General features: G+C 39.7%; 1 protein-coding gene across 7 annotated transcripts in view; it reads left to right on the top strand.

Moving 5' to 3' along the window:
• dab2ipb (DAB2 interacting protein b) overlaps nucleotides 1–19,277 on the top strand; it is a 161,531-nt gene that overhangs the window by 44,194 nt on the left and 98,060 nt on the right. For 4 of the 7 annotated variants that reach the window (XM_026173343.2, XM_026173344.2, XM_080304154.1 and 1 more), the window contains exon 2: nucleotides 11,984–12,102. In XM_026173343.2, coding sequence (XP_026029128.1) covers nucleotides 11,984–12,102 — 119 coding nt within the window. The remainder of the gene's footprint in view (nucleotides 1–11,983; nucleotides 12,103–19,277) is intronic. The other 3 variants (XM_080304153.1, XM_080304155.1, XM_026173341.2) reach the window with 1 other exon arrangement.

Genomic DNA, 19,277 nt, shown 5'->3' with positions numbered 1-19,277 from the left:
TGTGGATCTATTTTCCTTGTAGATAAGAAGTAGTCAGCTGTCTCGCCGCTGGATGCTTTGTGCATCAGTACTTGTAATTTATCCATCAGCTGGTTGCACAAAGCTGACAGAAAGCTGAGGCTCTACATTCCTCATTGAGGTGTTAGTATTAAATTCAAGGATGATTTCATGTTTCTTTGATGTGCGTTTGCGTGTTGACTTAGGGATGGACCTTGGTGCCCAATCACAGCTAAGTGACCGTCGTTTGTGTCTGCACCAGTGACTTTTGCAGGCTGAAATAATTCTCTTTTATTCCCTGGTGTCGAGAGCCTCTCCAAGGAGACTGAGCAGCACCTCTTTATCGCCCCATCATCCCCGCACTGAGTAAATACAAATCCCATAGGTCAAAAGTCCAGCGCTGTCCCCACAGCTCAGCGTCAACACATCATGGTTTCTGTGTACATGTGAGGAAACAGATGCAAACAGATCTCGCTCACCAAAACATGCTTTAGAATAGCCATTAAGTTTGATGGCTCAAAGCTGTGGTCGCGGTACAGCGTGTGCCTGGGTGGGCCTCTCCCGTGACTTCTGTTACATAGACTGAGCATGAAGTGAGATATTCCACTAAAAAGACCTGAGATCTGAGAAAAAATTAAAAGTTAGTTTAAAGTCTAAAAATTGAGTTTCTTTTAGTTGAGGGGAAAACAGAAAAACGATGTATTTGTGAAGCAACCGTGATGAGAGCCGGGGTGGACTGAGACAAGATAGTCATCCAGGTAGAGAGAACAGAGCAAACACAGTCTGACAGCCTGTGATTTTATTTATTTCTTTTTTTTCTGCAAGTTTTCATTGGTCTGAAGTGAAAGAGACAGAGTGTGTTTGTGTGCGTGTATGTGTGTGTGTGTGTGTGTGTGTGTTATCTCTCTTCTGCTTTTTTCCCCCTCCTGTCATAACACAAGAACTCTGCAATCTCTGCGGGGGCTATTTTCCAACCCTGAGGGTATAGACTTCTTGAAACACTGATAACAGGATCCTGTAGTTAAACCTTCAGTGCATTAGCACAGTGAGCACAGTTTTGCTGCTGTTGTTGTATTTAAACCTTGGTAAATGGCCTGCATTTGTATAGCGCTTGACTTAGTCCCTAAGGACCCCAAAGCGCTTTACACTACATTCAGTCATCCACTCATTCACACACTGGTGATGGCGAGCTACATTGTAGCCACAGCTGCCCTGGGGTGCACTGACAGAGGCGAGGCTGCCGGACACTGGCGCCACCGGGCCCTCTGACCACCACCAGTAAGTAACGGGTGAAGTTCTTGCTCAAGGACACAACGACTGAGACTGTCCGAGCCGGGGCTCGATTAGTGATTGGTTTCAAGTCGTTCCATAGATCTGTCAAACTTCAGGAAAACTTTCAGCTGGTTTTACTGTTGTCGCTTTTATAACACCATATTTGGTCACACAGTGAAGCTGTTTAAATAAAATCATGTTTTTGTTTTACCACTAGTATTTAAGGGGAAACTGTTCTAGATGCCAAGCAAGGTTGGCGCTAAAAAGGAGTCCATCTACATTATAATAACCTTTAAATACCTGTAAATAAAGGATATATTTAAAAGATGGTTCTAAATGCAGTTTTGGTCTCTATACATAGTTTCTCTTCCACACAACAACTCTGAGTGCAGTGATTAAAAAAAAAACAAAAACCCAAAAAAACAACGTTTTAAACTACCTTAACTAATTCAATTGAGTAAGGGGTGTGGCTGCCTTGATGTGTCCGTTAGGTATCATCCACTACAAGTTATTAAACTGGACCTCTGTAACGTGTCTGTCCTGTTTGTCCCTTTTGGATCATCGTTAATAGGTTAGTATTATATCTTGCTGTGTAGTTTAAATCATCCCAGAAGTTTGTTTCAGTTTTAAGTGGTTTATTAGTTACTTGGCACTAATTAGTCAATATATGAGTTTATAAATGCAACATGCTAACTAGCGGTTGCGGCTAATTTTAGTACTCAACAATTTCATCCAACTTCTGATTTAAAAAAAACAAAACCTGGCAGTGTCCAGAATACTAATGTTGAAGCTTCTTTTTGATTGATTTATTAATGATTAAAATACAAATGTAATACAATAGACAAAGAAGTGTGTGTGTGTTACAATGATGTCAAATAAACATAATGAAAAAGTTACAAATAATAATGGCTTTTAAAACCTTATTGTTTAAGAATAAATTGTGGGTACGCAGAGTTCAATTTCCTCCAAGAAATGAGGTGGTATAGCGTTGTCTTTGAGAATTTGCATTTATGAATGTGGAATTTGGGAAAGAGTCAAATCAAACTGATGAGGTGAAATGCTTTTGAGCTGCTCTCACTAAAGTCAGAACAACCAAATAAAGAGTAAAGGCTGTCTAAAAGTAAATGGAAATAAATAAATAGGAGCTAGTCTATGGGAAAATCTCACAAAAAGCGCACAGTGTATATGTATCACTCTTATATTTGTATACAAAGTTTTTCTATGAATTAATGTAAATGTAAAGGGGAAAAAAAGGGAAAAATCCTAACATTTCTAAACATCATGAACAAACAGACAGAATGGCTACAAACACAATGCAGAACCCTTTTGGGTTTATTGGTAAATTTGTATCTGGTCTGAGTAACTGAATAGTAAACCTTCATTGTTGAACTACTGATTTGCCAGGAGAGTACTATTAGATCACTTGTATAGAATAGAGCTTCACAAAACATCTAACCAGTATAGCTCGTAGTTCCCCCAAGAACACACATGGAGTTAAACTGTAGCAACATGGATTAATGTTTTATATACTACAAAGGAACGGTATAAGAATTATAAATGGATCTGATTTAGGGTAATACCGGTATAATGTTAGGCAACGATAGGAAAATGAAATATCGCAATAGAATATGAGTAAAACGCGCATGCGCAGTGCCTTTGTTTTCATACGCACATGGCCGATTGTTGAGTGAAACAGATGAACCAGAATTGATTTGTAAAAATGGTGCAACTTCAGTGATGTGGAACTGGTTTGGTGTTTGTCCGTCAGATACACGACAAAGCACATTTTTTTGCAGAACATGCAAGCGGCCGTCGTTATTGTCGTATTTGTCGGACTAAGATGCTCTTAAATCTGGGAGTAATCTGGGTCCTAAACGCTGTATGCTTCAGGTCAAACGAACACTGCAGCATCACTGAGAGTTAAAAACTGTCTCAATCCTTTCATCTTTAATAAAACGATCAGCATTGCTGCTTAACCAGGTGAAACTATGAAGTTTAACTTCCAGCCATCCATGAAAACAAAAGTTATTACATTTAACGGAGTTAGAAGTTAGCAGGAAGCTAGCGGAAGTTAGCTCGCTAGTTTCGCTAGTTACCTAAGCATGATATTGCATGTTCTGACTGAGAGATTTCTGAAAAAATTCAAACATACAGCTCTGCTATCACTTCCAACATAAATGAAGACAGGAAACTAAACAGCAGTGACGTTTGTAGGGTTACTGAAGTTGGGCTAGCTGCTGGTATATAATGATGTGCTACGTGATCGCTAGCGACACAGCTATGTTAGCATAACATAAACAGTGAAGCTGGAGGACGAACACTAACACTTTTCCACTTATAAAAGTTAACGTGAAGGTTCCTCGTGGTTAGAGACAAATGCAATCACATGGCAGGATGCTGTAAACGGACCAAACTTCAGTCAGGAGAACAACTGAGATAATCCATCCACAATACAAGGTTAGTCATTAATATACTGCAGCAACATGGGAATAGATCAGAATTCATTCATTAATAAATCAATGGTACAGAAGTGGAGGAAGCAAGAAGAATGAGTTTAATAAAGTTTGATTTATCTGACTGCTTTGTTTCACTTAATGTGCCTTATAATCCCGTGCACCTTATGGTCCGAAAAATACACACTGCACACTGCAGTTTAATGTTGCAAAGCACCTCTTTTTAACTTCAGTGGATATTATACATGGGTATGCTCAGGATATGTCAGCCCATTTCTACTGGAAATGCCTTTTGGTTAAACTTTCAGCAAGGAATTTGCATTTGCACTGTTACATTTTTATAAAGCTTTAATGTACATAAAAACCAGCTTCTTGTTTAAGTGAAAATAAATGGAAGGTTGTCTTTTTGCGCTAGTAATGTTGTGGAGTTGTATTTTGTCTCGCATCAATTATATCGTCGGTTATATCGTTATCGCAAATTTTCAAATATATATCGTGATAAATATTTTTGGCCATATCGCTCTGCTCTAATCTGATTATTATGAACAAGCGAGTGCAAGATTCATTAAACTGCATGCCTTAAAACATTCTGATTTAGTTGAGCTATGCACCACACTGATATTGTACAAAGCACAACATAATCTCCTTCTAAATTATATTTAGAGGTTGTTTGAAATTTGAAAGGATGAGAAAAACAAAAATTTCATAAAAGCAAAAGATAATGGGTGTAAACCTGTGTAGCAATTGTGATGAGGGATTAACACTATTTTGTTGACTATATAACAGATTTATTTAAAAAATAAAATCTGGTGCTACATATAAAAATTAGATAGGCGTCTTTGGCGTTTGTTTTGGTGAAATCTAGTGCTGACATTTAGAATACGTTGTGTATGTTGGCCAATAATTGTTTTTCCTATCAAATGGAATTCTTGATTGTCCAAATTTATTTATTTATGTAACCTGATTATTGCAGTCATTGTTATAATGACTGATCATTCATAAATTAAATATAAAACAGTCATAGAATTTTCTTAGCTGCCATTCAGAAAGAGTGTAGAATGATGTAGATTTATAAATACAAAGTAATAATACTGATCCCTAATAATAGGGTTATCAGAGGGTTTCTGCAGGTCCCTATTTTGTCTGTTTGTTATCTGTGATATTATATACATACTTTAGGTAAGGGTAAGGAAGAGCAAACAACAACGTAGCAAGTTTAAGCATATTAAATAAGCCATGTAAATGTTTTTAAAGCACTCAGTTTGTCTTTTTATATAGCGGGATATGCACACAGTGTAATTTGGTGACAATAAATGAAAACACAAACTTTATTTATAAGAAATCTTGTCATTTAACAGGCCTATTCTGTTTTTTGTCCTGTCTTAGTTATCTGGCATAAAAGCATGCTATGTTGTATTAACTCATAAGAACAGCAGTATCAATGTATATGTAACAGATGAATCATGTTTTCAGGGACACAGAGGAACTTTTAATTGTCAGTCATTTGTTTCGGGGGAGGAAAAAAAGGAAGGCTGATACTGAATGTTCTTTTTCAAATCATTTGAAGGTAGATTAAAAAACCCTGTACAACAATATCTTCCTTACAATTTCATCAGTTATCACAAAGGCACTTGGCACAACCTGCTCCTTGTGGTTATAAACATAATCCGTTCATGTAAAAGAACAATGTCTACGTAGGAAGTCAGGCATTGTTTTTATTTCACCCTGCTTTAAAACAGAAGCACATTGGTACAGCCATGCAAAAAGCGTGCTGGTATGCAAAATATTCCACACTGGACCTGTTTTCACATTGATAATTAACTAGATGTTATCAGTGTTCTCTGTCTGACATCTGACTACCTGATTTGGATAGTTCTTTTCTTTATCAACACAACTGGATAGGTGTACTGGGTAGGTAATGCTTAACTGGGAGTATTAAATATCACAGTTTGCTTCCAGAGATCTATACCACAAAGCCGGATTTTGTCTTTTCCATGTAATTCAAGGGTTAACTCTGGGCTTTCTGTACTATGATAGTGGTTCATTTCTTATCAGATTAAATCTCCATGGCAACTTACTCTGTAATCCTAACCTGCTCCAGATTAGAGGAACTGAGGAACCTATAACAAGTCACTATTGTACTTACTGACCTCATATTAAATTTCTATGACGATTAAGCCTATTGAATTCCATTTTTATATTTAATCCAGTTGTTCAGTGATGACGCGACGAATCCTACTTCCGGGCCTAAAGTAGTCTGCGTTTAATATGGCTTTTGTGTTGTTAACATGTTTAATGTTATGTATTTTCTTCTATTTGATCTCAAAAAGCTCCTAAAACAGTCAGTGATCACTGTTGGCCTCCCTCGGCTTTTATTACCGCTAATCATTTATTTAAGCTCAGTTTTTAAAACCTTAGGATGTAACTACAGCCCAGTCCATGCAGCAGTATATGAATGACTAACCTCGTATTGTGGATGGATTATCTCAGTTGTTCTCCTGGCTGAAGTTTGGTCCGTTTACAGCATCCTGCCATGCGATTACATTTGTTCCTGACCACCGAGAACACTCACGTTAACTTTTATCCAGTGGAAAAAAAGTTAGCTTGTTTATATTATGCTAACATAGCTGTGTCGCTAGTGGTCACATAGCACATCATTATATACTAGCTAGCCCTTCGGTAACCCTACAAACGTCACTGCTGTTTAGTTTTCTGTCTTCATTTATGCTGGAAGTGATAACAGAGCTGTACGTTTTAATTTGTTTCCAAAACCACGCAGTCAGGACATGCTATATTGTATTTAGATAGAAGCTAGCGAGCTAACTCCCTGCTAACTTCTAACTCCGTTAAATGTCATAAATTCCGTTTTCATGGATGGCTGGATGTTAAACTCAATTGTTACACTTGGTAGAGCAGAACGCTGATCATTTTATTAAAGATGAAAGACTTTAGACAGTTTTTCAACTCTCAGTAATGCCACAGTGATCGTTTGATATATGGACCTGCAGCGGAGTTTAGGCCCAGACACGGCTAGTGACGTCAGACTGAACAACCGGATAGGTTTAATCGTCATACGACATCTATAATATTTATAATTGAATACATGTATCCAGTTTGAAGTTTCCATATGCTCTAATTTTACTAGAATGTTCTTTAGAGATTTTTAATCACCATTTTATCATCATCTGTGGCAGAGCAGGTCAGCCACTAATCAAAAGGTCGGTGGTTTGATCCCAGGCTGCCTCCTGGCTGCATGCCAAATATCCTTGGGCAAGATACTAACCCCATGTTTGCCTACTGGTGGTGGTCAGAGAGCCCGGTGGCGCCAGTGTTCGACAGCCTCGCCTCTGTCAGTGCGCCCCAGGGCAGCTGTGGCTACAATGTAGCTCGCCATCGCCTGTGTGTGAATGACTGAATGTAGTGTAAAGCGCTTTGGGGTCCTTAGGGACTAGAAAAGCGCTATACAAATGCAGGCCATTTACACTCATAGGGATCATTTTCTGTGAAACACACGTTTAAGATTGGTTAAATGTTCCCAACACCACACCTTTAATGGGAACGCACAGGGGAAGCCCTGTGTTAACTTGGCAAATTGATACCCAACTTTATGTTGTTTATCCTGATTGCACTTCACTTCGGAGTATAGGGCCAAGAAGTGGGATAGTCTCAAAATCCTGCGTCCTTTAAAAACTCCCTTTTAACAGGCAGAAACCTCCAGCAGAAACAAACTTCCAGCTTAGGGAGAGGCAGTCATCTTCCATGACCAGTTGAGGGTTAGGGGAGAGAGGCTGTTGCCAAAAAGTCTAATATTTCTCCTTTAAAGGTCAAGTGCATTCACTCATAGGCTGCACATATTCTAAACTCCCAGCTATCAGTTGGTTTATACTGTTTTAAGCCCCCAAGGGCTCAAACTAGCACTTCCAGCTGTGGGTGGAGTCAAAACAGAAGCATGGCTCTTTTTTGTAGTAGGTGCTGATGGGGGATAGAGGTTAGTTTTTAGGAGATGAAGGTGTGACGATGCAGTTTTTGGACAGATTGAAGAAAATAAACGAGCTCGTGATAAGGTAAGACAATTAGCTGGATAAAGAAATGAAGAAGTCATCAATGAGAAACAGAAAGGAGGTGAGAACAGTGCACTGTATGGCCTTAGGTCTTTGACACTTGGTTTTCCGGTAACACCCTTTTGACCCAGCTGCTGTCTGTGAGCTCCCTGTGATCTCTGATCCTCTGACCTTACAAATGCAGCTCCCAAACACACACGTGCACCAACACACACACACATTTAAATCTTAAAATAGCTACAGTTAATAGCAGTTCCCCAGAGCCCCCAAGCAGGATGTTTCAACAGTCTGAGACCAGCCACCACATGCAGCGCAGCGCAGCTCTTTCATCGTTTTCTTCCGGATTCTGATTGGAACTGGTGTTTATTAATTTAAATTTCATTGAGTACGACTGTTTACAGCTCGCCGTCTGCTTGCGGGTTAGAGTCGGATACGGGAGCGAGTTATAGCGAGAGGGTGGTGTGGGGGCAAATTCCACGCGCTTGTGAAGATCCATCGCACGCAGATGTTGAAAACATGTGGAAGCGCTGGCTGCAAGTTTCACACACAGCAATTAGTGTAGAACTAAACGATGTGTGTTCGTGTGTGTCTTTTATGCGCGAGCTCCCCTCTTGAGCGCTTGTAGCAGCCAGCTGTACGTAAGTGGGGGGAGATTTCCGTGACGAAGTTAACTGGAGGGGTACATTTATTAAAGTTGAGCGGAGAAATGCGCCAGTGCTGATGATAACCCTAATCAAGCCCATTTTCTCATGAATGATTTTCTGATTTTATTTATTTTAGACAGAATGCATTTGTTGTCTGGTATAATATACTAAAAACAATATAGTATGTGGAGCATCATAACAGATCGAGAGGTGCAGGTATCACCACAGAAGTCCACTGTGTTCCTCGGATTTGTACGCAGCCCTTGCAGCCCTCCTATCTAGACATGGACTCTCTTCTATGTAGGCATGGACTCATCTTGACACACTTGACAGACAGGGCTCTTGAGTTTTCTGTTTTGTACAGATATAAGGGTTTTAGATGAGTCTAATTCTGATTATCTTATCTCTGACTGCACATTTCTAAGCTCAACATGGCATTAATGCTTAGCTAGTTTGCTTTGCCTTCACAGAGCAATGGATCTCTACTCAGAGGATCGGGCTTTTTCAATTACAGAGACTTGAATTCGCTCCATGTCAGAGCATGTTATGGCTGTCTGCTTTTTGATGCTCTGGACCACGTGCGTTTCTCTTCTGTTCTCTTTGTGTGGGCTCGGGATGCTTCGCACAGCAGGAAGTGCTATTCCTATGCTTGTTCTTCAATTACTGTGTAACAGCGCTTAATACAGTCAACCAGCCTGTTAAGCAGCAGACAGCTAATTTAGCACAACTCAGCTTGATGAGCGAACAGAAAAGACAGCACTGACAAACACATCTTCCGTGTGTGTGTCTGTGTGTGGCCTGTTAGGATATGCTCCGAATGCAAATACCATATTAGACACATGTCACATTTGATGCAGTTTTTGGTCATGTCATAGCAATCCTGAGCCACTTCAGTCCTTAATTAGCTGAAACCTAATATTCTAATGCATAAATATTTCCACCCTAAAGTCAATGTTGATGCAACATCAAAACTTCCCCAAAAGTTGATATTTAAAAGGTGCATAATGGACATTTTATGTCAAACTTTAAGAAAATTGTAAAAGAATCACACGTTAACATTTTCAAGATTTTGGTAATATCCTCATCTCAACAAAATGGTCATTGCACCTATTAAATATGATGCCCGACTATAGATTTATGGGTGCGTATGTGTGTGTGAGGATGTTTAAAGTCATGTACAACTACCCACATTTATCACTAATCTAATTTACTCCATTAGAGCTCATTTAACTGTTCTAGCATGTCCTAATTGAGGCCATGTCCTCACCGAGACCTCTTAATGTGTCTCTTGTTGTATAAAACAGCGGTCTCCAACCTTTTTTGGGCCACGGACCGGTTTATGCCCGACAATATTTTCACGGACTGGCCTTTAAGGTGTCGCGGATAAATACAACAAAATAAAACTAGTACCGGTACCGAAAAAAAGAAGATTTATTCATAACACACGTGAAAAGACCAAGGAAAACAGAGTTAACGATAAAAACGATAACAAAATAACGCTGAAAACCGATAAAAACCCTGAAAACCATACATTTCACACCCGAGCCTCAACTCTCGCGGCCCGGTACCAAACGACTCACGGACCGGTACCGGTCCGAGGCCCGGGGGTTGGGGACCGCTGGTATAAAAATCTCGAGTCTTCTTTCTTTATATTCTGCTCGGAAAACACAAACTAAGTCCAGAAAACTATTGAGACATATGCAAGCATTTATGGAAAAACAGTTTGTACAATTTTTACGGTCTTGACAGTCAACAGTCAAGTTGATATATCAATGGCCTCTGTCCAGATGATCTCACACTGCTTCAATAATGTCAATGTCAGGGCTCTGGGGAAGCCAACCCAAGGCTGATTTTTAAAAAATACACAGCGGAAAGCTACCAGTGTATGCTTTCATTGCATTTCCAGATCAACTTGCCATATTAAAACATTAAGCCCAAGTCAGGATGCTGCATGGTAGATCGTTCTGCCAAGATTCTCAACACCGCTGGGTGAAATGCAGCCCCAAACCATGACAGAGCCTCCAGCCTTCCACTAAGATAATTTCTGATGAGACTTTGGTGAACAAATTTAAAATACAATTTAAAGTTGTTTCTTTGGCAAGTTGTTTGGCATCTGTCAATGCAACATCAGTTCATTCCTTGAGTTTGCTCGAATGCTATTTTTATGCTTGAATGACAGAAGGTCAGTGTTAAGTGGTGTGACAAAGAAAGAAAGAAAGAAAGAAAGAAAGAAAGAAAGAAAAAGTGCTTTCGTCAAAAAATGGTCAGGTACAAAGAGTGGAGCGGAAAAGCAGCTGATGACTCAAAAATCTTTGAAAAGATTCCAGAAAGCCTGGAGAACTATTGCTCAAGACCTCTTTAAAAGTTAAAACCACATCTCGCTGCTTGGAAACAGAATATAAAGAATTTATGGGAATTTTATGAAGCCTTTTGTGCATTACTGTATATAATCAATTTTCAGTCCATCAGTTGTTTAACACTGAGATGTTAGTTCACCCACCGCCTAACATCTGATCATTCTGCTCTCTACCTGTGAGCTAGCACTTTGCAGTGACGGCTGTCTGAAATCTGTGAGGACTTGCATGCTCAACATCACTCACATTCCTCTTGGACGTGTCCAGATATGCTTGTTCTTTGCACATTCACAGTTTTTGACTCCACAGCTCTTTCAAAACGTATTCAGATGAGCGTGTTCTTAAATCATGAAGGTCTGTGTGTCTGAGTTCAGAGGGAAAACTGAAAACTACACAAGAGACGTAAGATAACATATTACGGATGAGTTTAGTAAGTGGGTGACGGGTGGGAAAATAAGAAGTGGAAATGTAATGTGCATGTCTTTATATCATGTCAAATATAAAATAAAAAATGAAAGGGCTTATTTTTGTTCTTATGAAAGTTTAAACTATTGTGTATCAGCACTGAAAGTATTCATAGTCTGCTTAAAGCTTTGCTAAAATTGATGAAAGCATTAGGTTAAGGTTTGAGCTTGTGATGTTGTGTTTCATACCCATCAGAAGCTTTTCTTTTTGTAGAGTGTTTTGAGTTCACTCCAGTTTGAGCCCATTTCTCACCACGAGCTCCAGACCTTTATCTCTATCACGCTGCCTGTGTCAAAGGTCAGCCTGGTCAGTCTGACACTTTGATCGAGTTGTGTTTGGAGTCTTTCTCCTTCCTCTTTGAGTTTCTTCTTCGTCTCTTGATTCTTCAGTTTGTTGAAAATGAAAGGTTGAGCGAGTTTTAAAAGCAATCGTGATGTTTGACATGATGTGCACTTTAAAATGCATCACGACTATTGTGAAATATGGGGAAAAATAGTTTTCTTAAGAGGAAAGAAGAACAATGCCACCCCCATGTATGTAGCTTAGCAGACTGAAGGGAAACCGTCTAGTCTCTGTCCAAAGCTCTGTTCAGCTCCTATAAAATGATTTGATAAATGATTTAAGCAAGTGCAGGACAGCATGTTAATTAGTTGGCTTTGGAGGTGCTGATTAGTGAGTTTATTGGATTGATGTTTTTACGATTCTAAGGCCAAACGTTAAATCTTCTCTCTGTTCAGAGTCTCCTCCAGAAAGGACAGGACGCCGCCGCAGTATGCCGGGGTCCTCGGACAAGAGCACACCGTCCATGGAGCCTACATCCACCGCTGCGACGCCTTTCAGAGTCACCGTGAGTACTGTGAGTTTGTCTTTGTTTTCCTTTTTTCTGCCTCTTCTTTGTTTTCTTCTCTGACTGTCATTTTCTCCCCCTTGATGTGCCTTAGCAGGCTGTTTCTTATAGAACAGGTTTGCTTTTCCCCCTTTTTCTCAAGGCTCGTCTGGCATCCAGATGGAAGGATGCCAATCTGAAACTCATTTGCTTTAAGTGTTTGGAACAGGGCCTTTGATGTTTGGCGTCTATGCAACACAAATACATTTGCACAATTTGGGTTTCTACTCAGCACTCAAACCCTCATTGATTTTGATTTACCTTCATTAAATTTCTTATTCTCATTCGAATAGTTCAAGTGAGCTAAGGCACGCACATACTCCCACACCTGTTCGTGCTCGGCATCCATCCGCCATCTAGCACGCTTGTCCTCTCCTCGGTCAAGCGCGCACACAAATGCAGAGCAGTGCTTTGCCTGTCATGTTGCATAATTCTGCTGTGCTTTCTGCCATGTTTAATTCAGCAGATAAACAACCAGTTGATTAAGCAAAAGCATCCTCTATGAGTCATCAATTTAAAGATAATTAGCAATTAGCAGCGCACATTTCCATTAATAAATAATGAGCGGGGAGATGTCGCCCCAGAGGTGAACTGTAAACAGTCGAAGTTAGGCCAGCAGAGCCACACACGCTCAGTAATTAGTCTCTCATAAAGAATATTCTAGCTTTGTATAAACCATCAGCCTTTGCAGGTACACCAGTGGACTTAGTTAAGAGCTTCACACTCTTGCATCATTCCTGAAACCAGAAATTATATATTTGCTTTCTTTCATTTCCTTCTTTTCCCCCACCATCAGCAATATTCTGCACTCAAATGACTCTAGTGCTCTAATAAAAGCCCACAGTCAATGTAATAACAATAAACAGTAGACCCACTAGACCCACTAGTGCTGGACCACCTGCAGAGTGACAATAAAGTCTGTTACTCATATAAGACGATCACAGTTTGCCAACCTAGAGATGGCAAAACTCTAATCTGCCCTTATAAAAAGATGGAAATGGTATTGGGACGTGTGTGTGTGTGTGTGTGTGTGTGTGTGTGTGTGTGCGCTCGTTTTCTGACCTTTTAATTACGATTGTATATGCTACCACTGTAACCGGACTTCCCGAAATGTAAAAAAGAAAAGGAGAACTGAAAGCTTGCGGTGAGCAATATAAGAACCAAATGAAGAAGTAAAAGCTTGGAGGAGACAGAGAGGCTCAGGTAGGATGGGCTAGACACTGGGTAAGCATCTCCTCAGCAGCTCCTTTGTACTTTCCAAAGGAAAAGGGTAGAGGAGTGCAGCACTGCTGGTCACATGACCACTTAACTTGCTTCTGATGTTTTATTGATGAGCAGCAGTAACTTTTTGTGTAAAGAAAACAAGCTTCCTCAGGGAACATTTAACCCTCTCCTGCACTTTTCCCTATACTGCCCCCCTCTGGCGTCTGTCGGGATTACAGCAACAGTTCCCCTCACAGCAACATTCTTACCTGCACATCTTATAAGTAACATTTGACCATTATTTTTGGTGACCAATATTTTCAGCTTAAATTACTGAAGGGAAACAAGATGATTTTACCAACACACAGACTAGCAGATCATACAGATACTTCTACACTGAAGATAGATGCAATTGAGATTAATGTGCAACCATATTATTATAAAGATAACCTTGCTGTGTTCACACTGTAGACAGTATGCTGGTCTTGGCCTCTTCCTCCAAGATAGAAAAGGGAAGATCATGTTTTATGCTGATGATGTCTGTTTCCTACTGATTAATGCCTGCAAAAACAGGACTTACTGGAAAAGATTTCAAGATGGCGGCGCACGTAGTTGCAGCAGCTCAGTGTTCTACCGATCGATGCTATGTTTGGATTATTAGTATTTTAAGTATTCTATCTATTTTATTTATTGAATTTTATTGTTTTATTTATATTTTGATATTGCTAGGGATGATGCAATGATCGGGGACCATTCTTAATTTCGTTGTTCTCATGACAATGACAATAAAGTTTCTGATTCTGATTCTGATTCTGAAAAGCACCGTCAACTTCAACTCAGTTTCAAAGAGCTTAGTAACAAGTACAGGTATGCCTTAAAGACAGAGACAGGATGTATCTTAATGCCAAGCATACATAAATATACCACAACCTAAGAGGCAGTAAATAACCATGGCGTACACAGCACCACACATATTTTAAATCTTAGTGCATATATCTTCTGTAATTGTCCTAGCATATGTGTGTTCCCCAACTCATCTTAGGCACGTTAAAAAATCTGGATTAAACCTACGATATAAACTACCTAGTTATAATCTATATACACTTAAAAGTTGATCATCTGAAAATGAACAGCAACGGTACGTCTACATTATGTGTACATTGCTGACATTACGTGCACGTGACATGTGCAACGTTGTACAACGCTAGCAGTGTCTGCAATTGATTATTTTGTATTATACAATGAAAATTTAGCTTTTTATCATTCACTGGTTAGATTTTTATGAAAACCCATTTTTGCCATCTCATTATATATTGTGATATAATGAAGATAAAAAAAATAGCATGTTAAATTAACGTCTGTGCTTTCATACATGAGCAAAACTGTCACAGCAAAAATCATCTGTATTGCAGGTTTTTGCTAGTAATGAATAGAATTTGACTTTTTGATGTGTTTTATTTTATTTATTTATTTTTTTCATTTTTGAGCACTCATACTTTCTAATGTGGGGGGAAAGGAGGTATCTAGGACTGAAAAACAAGTAAAGGAAGTTGTGAAAGTAATTTTTTTTCTTAGCTTTATTAAATATTTAATATTTATATTATTTTTAAAAAGTCATCAGATTCTGAGAGGGCGAAGTGGGAACTTCATATTCGACTGACTCTATTAAAATATCAGTAAATCAATCATAACAGCATATTAACATTATTGTTATTGATAGTTTCATGCTAATAGAGCCCTTTGAATTGAAACTGAATATTGAATGGATGGACTGATAAGATACAGACATGGTGCGCGCACAAATGTTGGAGCGCAAACGAGAAGACGGGCAGTGATTCTCCTGCATCTTCTACTTTTTTTTAGCAATAACAAACCACCCCACACTTTTCTTCTACAGTGAAAAGAGTTGTGGTGACATCTAAAGTAGTCCTCCTAGGCCTTGAGCTAAATCTGTCAAAATGTTTTTTTGTCATGTACTCTGCAGCGACTGGATTCACGATCTGCACGTGCATGGTGGAATCCATGCACACGCAAAAGCACAACTTCTCTAAAACAATTGCTCGCCAGCAGGCGAGAAAAAAATGTTTCAAAGCCAAGCCAAGAATAGTAGTTCAAAATGTGACTGTAAAAGTTACAACTTGATACTTTCTAATGTGCAGTGCTTTAAAGAGCAGACAAATAAATCTTATCTAAGTCTCTCACGTCCACGTCCCGCTGATTGCGCTAGCTGAGTGGATTGATTTGACTTAGGGAGAGATAGGATAAAGAGCTAACTCCATTCTCCCTCTTAGATAATAGCAGGGGGTCTAATTGGACAGGTAGGTCTCTTGTTTTCATCAGGTTGTTCTAGAGGAGGACAAGAGAGGTTGACGTGAAAGCAGGGAACACCCTGCTGATTGTCCAGGCACTGATTCTATCAGCCCCCATTAAGGGAGCCTGGAATTGCCAAGCCAAGGGAATAGCATTAACTCGTTGCAAGCATTTACTTTAATTTCAAGAAGAAAAAAGCCCAATTACACAACTCTTAGTGCTGATTTAATGAAATTGGACAGGCTGAGATTACGATCAAGAATGCAGGCCTGTTATATACTCGCACACAAGCGGGCATGTACAGAGCTGCACTGTAAACAAGTATCGTATTAATTATAGATGGACTCTTTTGACAGACATTAAGTTTCAGAGGCCTAGTGCAATAAAGGACAGACAGGTTGTTAAAAACCAAGCACGATGAGCAGAATATTCTATTACCCTCCTTCCCATTAGCTGTGAACCGTGGCAGTATGAATTGATTAAAGAGCTCAATGAAATTCACACTAACGTGCGACACTATAAAGCCTCCGTTTAGGTTTCTGTGTAAATAGGAATTTGCAAAGGGCCTGACCTTAGAGGGGAAAAACATGTAACGCTGATGAAGACCAACCGCAGCATTGTTGAACGAGAAGCGAATCAATGTAAAGATCTCAAACACCGTTAAGCTGAGCCTGCCGGGAGATTGTATTCTCATTAGCGAGTTGCTTTGGCGCGTGGCAGAGTGACGGCGTGATGTATGCCCTCTCATTAAGGTGTGAGGTTTTGTTTTTGTTTTGTTGGCGTCGCTCGCCATTTTCCCTTTGAGTACCTACAGCGAGATATAATGGGAATGGGTCAAGCGTCCAACGGCGATGTCAGCCATCTCTGCTTACTGTATGATAATTGGCGTCCTATAGTTTGCCAACATTTGTTCAGACAAACACCAGGATTATTAACCACGGGGAGGACCGAGCTTATTTGAGCATCTGTCGTTTCAAGTGCCGGCTGGACTCTCTCCCATCGGCTGTTCCTCTGCTTTAGCCCCCATCCGCCAGCAACCTTGTCACTCGTTTGGTATTCTTTTGCTTTCTCCCTCATTTAATTTCATTCTATTGCTTCTTCTATCAACTCGTGCTCTGCCACCTCCACATCGTGCTCCACTTTTTCCCCATTTATCCTGCTCCTGTAGCTCATCCCTTTTCTGCAGACACTTGCTGTCACTTTCTCAATTTTTTGACTGATCCAACCTCTATTTCTGCTTCTTCATCTTCTCCTATTTCTTTGCTCTCTGGAGTTGCTGAAGGCAAATTCCGTGCTGAAATTTTTTCGTTGACCCCTTCATAAGCTAATGTTAATATAGGTATCAGTCATTCTTGAGAGGAAATAGTGTGAGGGGAGAATAGGTTATTCTCTTCTAATGACCTGTATCCTTTCTAATTGCTCTGCGAGGGCTTTGACAGGTTAACTGATATATGGAGCGGTGTCTTGTATTTCTTTTCTATGATTTTTTTCTTTTTCTTTTTCCGTCTTCTCTTTTAATGTCACGTCAGTGTCTGCGTACACCGGGGAGGGTGAAATAGAGAAATTATAGCTTTGTACGTGTCTGTCTTTTTTTTTTTCTCTTCTGGATTCTATTTTTCTTTCTGCTCCATTCTTCCGAGGCCATCTATCAGGGCAAGGGGAGAAGTAAAAACAAAATGAGCAGCCACTAATCAATCCACCTCGCCTTCAGGGACGTGTTTCTATTCACTGACTTATTTCTGCAAATCGAAGGGAGGGGGGCATTTTAATTTGTTAGCTGTGAATATATCAACAGTAGCAAGCGCCTCACACACGTACACTCTAGGGCTTACGAGGAAGAAGCATGGTTTTGTGAATGGCGGTGTGTTGGAATGCAGAAAGGTGCGTCTTTGTTGTCAGAAGGTCAAAATCGTTTAGCTTTTCTTTGAGACTTCTCGTCATGTCGGTAACCGTGATGCTAAATGCATTCCAGCTGCACAGTGTCTGACTTGTCATTGTTTTCTATGGGCGCCTATGCTAATTTAACCACATGCCCACATAAAACCTCATGCACTCACATACACAGACAGGATGAATGAATTATGTATTTATACAACTAATAATATACAAGAGCGGGACTGAGAGCGAATTAGATCGAGAAAAAGGAGCCCTGTCAAAAGCATCAGGTGTCTCGCTCTCTAACAGCAGTGACTAAGCACCGTTCATTTAGCTAATAGCCCCTGAGCAGAGTTCATTGGTGGCAGGTAGCAATCGTCAGCCATTTGCTGCCCACCTCTTTGTTGGCTTATGCACATATGTTGCCAGGTATTGCTAATATAAGGCTTGCATACAAAAAATAAAATCAATCTGATTGTTGCTATTTAGTATTCAAAACCGATTAAAATGTCATTATAGCACAGTCACAATAAATATTAAACAGTTGTTCTGAATTGTTTGAGCCCTCATCCTGGTGTTAATTTGAAAAAACAAAACAGAACTTCATAACCAACCCACAGTAATCTGTTTATTGTGGATCTCACAGCCTTTATAATTCTTTATATAGCAGTACCATATCTGTGCACATTACCTGTGTCTTGCTTTAAACCACATAAGACTTTATAACCACTTGAATAATCGCAAAGAGCTGGAAATTTTCATGTGCTGCCACAGATTTTTAGTCCAGTTCTTGTATAAATTGGCATCGCTTCTTCTTTGTCTTTCATTTGTTTCCTCAAATTTTTTAAGGACATGTTGCACACATATACTAAGACAGTTTTTAGCTGCTGTCACTGTTAGTAGCAAAGTAACAAAGAAGATACTTTGACTTTTTTAAGGCTTGTTAAGTAGTTTGACATTCTTCTGAAAGTAGTTAGGATCAAGAGTGGAGTAAAAATGAGTTTTTTTTACTCATTTTCAGCAGCCAATTCCCAAAGAAAAACTTTGTAAGACCTTGAGAGAAGCTGAAGAATTATTGCTCAAGACCACTTTAAAAAAAATTGCAAAAAAGTCTGGTTACTTGGAAGCAAAATCCAAAGAAATGAGGGGTACATCGAGTCTTTTGCACAACACTGGACCTCCAGAGCCACATAGGGAATTTTGCTATTGTTTTCGTTTGCTATCAGGTTCTTTGAGGTGTTAAAATCGATTCTGTGCACTTTCATATTTACCTTTTTCCAAACGTCTTCCTCCAGTTGTTTCGCTACCATCTAGAAATTCAGATGCAGCTGAGAGTAGCTCCTCCATTTCCTTTGAGCATTGTGTTGTGGGATGGTAAGTGTGCACCAACAGCACACTCAAAAAGAACTGTTCTTCTGTGTGAATACTCAATACTCAATACATGGCTGTTTAAAGTACAAACTTTCCCCTCAGCATTCTGCTGACAGTACAGTAGCAGTAGTGCTGTCACCGTACTTCCCTGTCTAACTTCAGCCTTGAAAAAAACACGGCTATCCCACGCGACGCTGGATACCACACGCCGGCTAATGATACACAAACATTCTTATGACTGGCGTGAGCTTAAATATGTTGTCATTAGCAAGTCTTTGTTCGTAGGCCAGAGTGCCTCCTGGATGACAGGTGTTCTTCATCAGGATGCCGGGGCTCCTCTGTGATCAGCTGGCAGACTGTCTGGAAGTCACTCTAATTATCCCTAT

Source organism: Astatotilapia calliptera, chromosome 7, assembly GCF_964374335.1.
Source record: "Astatotilapia calliptera chromosome 7, fAstCal68.1, whole genome shotgun sequence".
NCBI classification, from domain to species: domain Eukaryota; kingdom Metazoa; phylum Chordata; class Actinopteri; order Cichliformes; family Cichlidae; genus Astatotilapia; species Astatotilapia calliptera.
The sequence above is the reverse complement of the archived record's forward strand: the minus strand, read 5'-3'. Positions and strand labels throughout refer to the sequence as shown.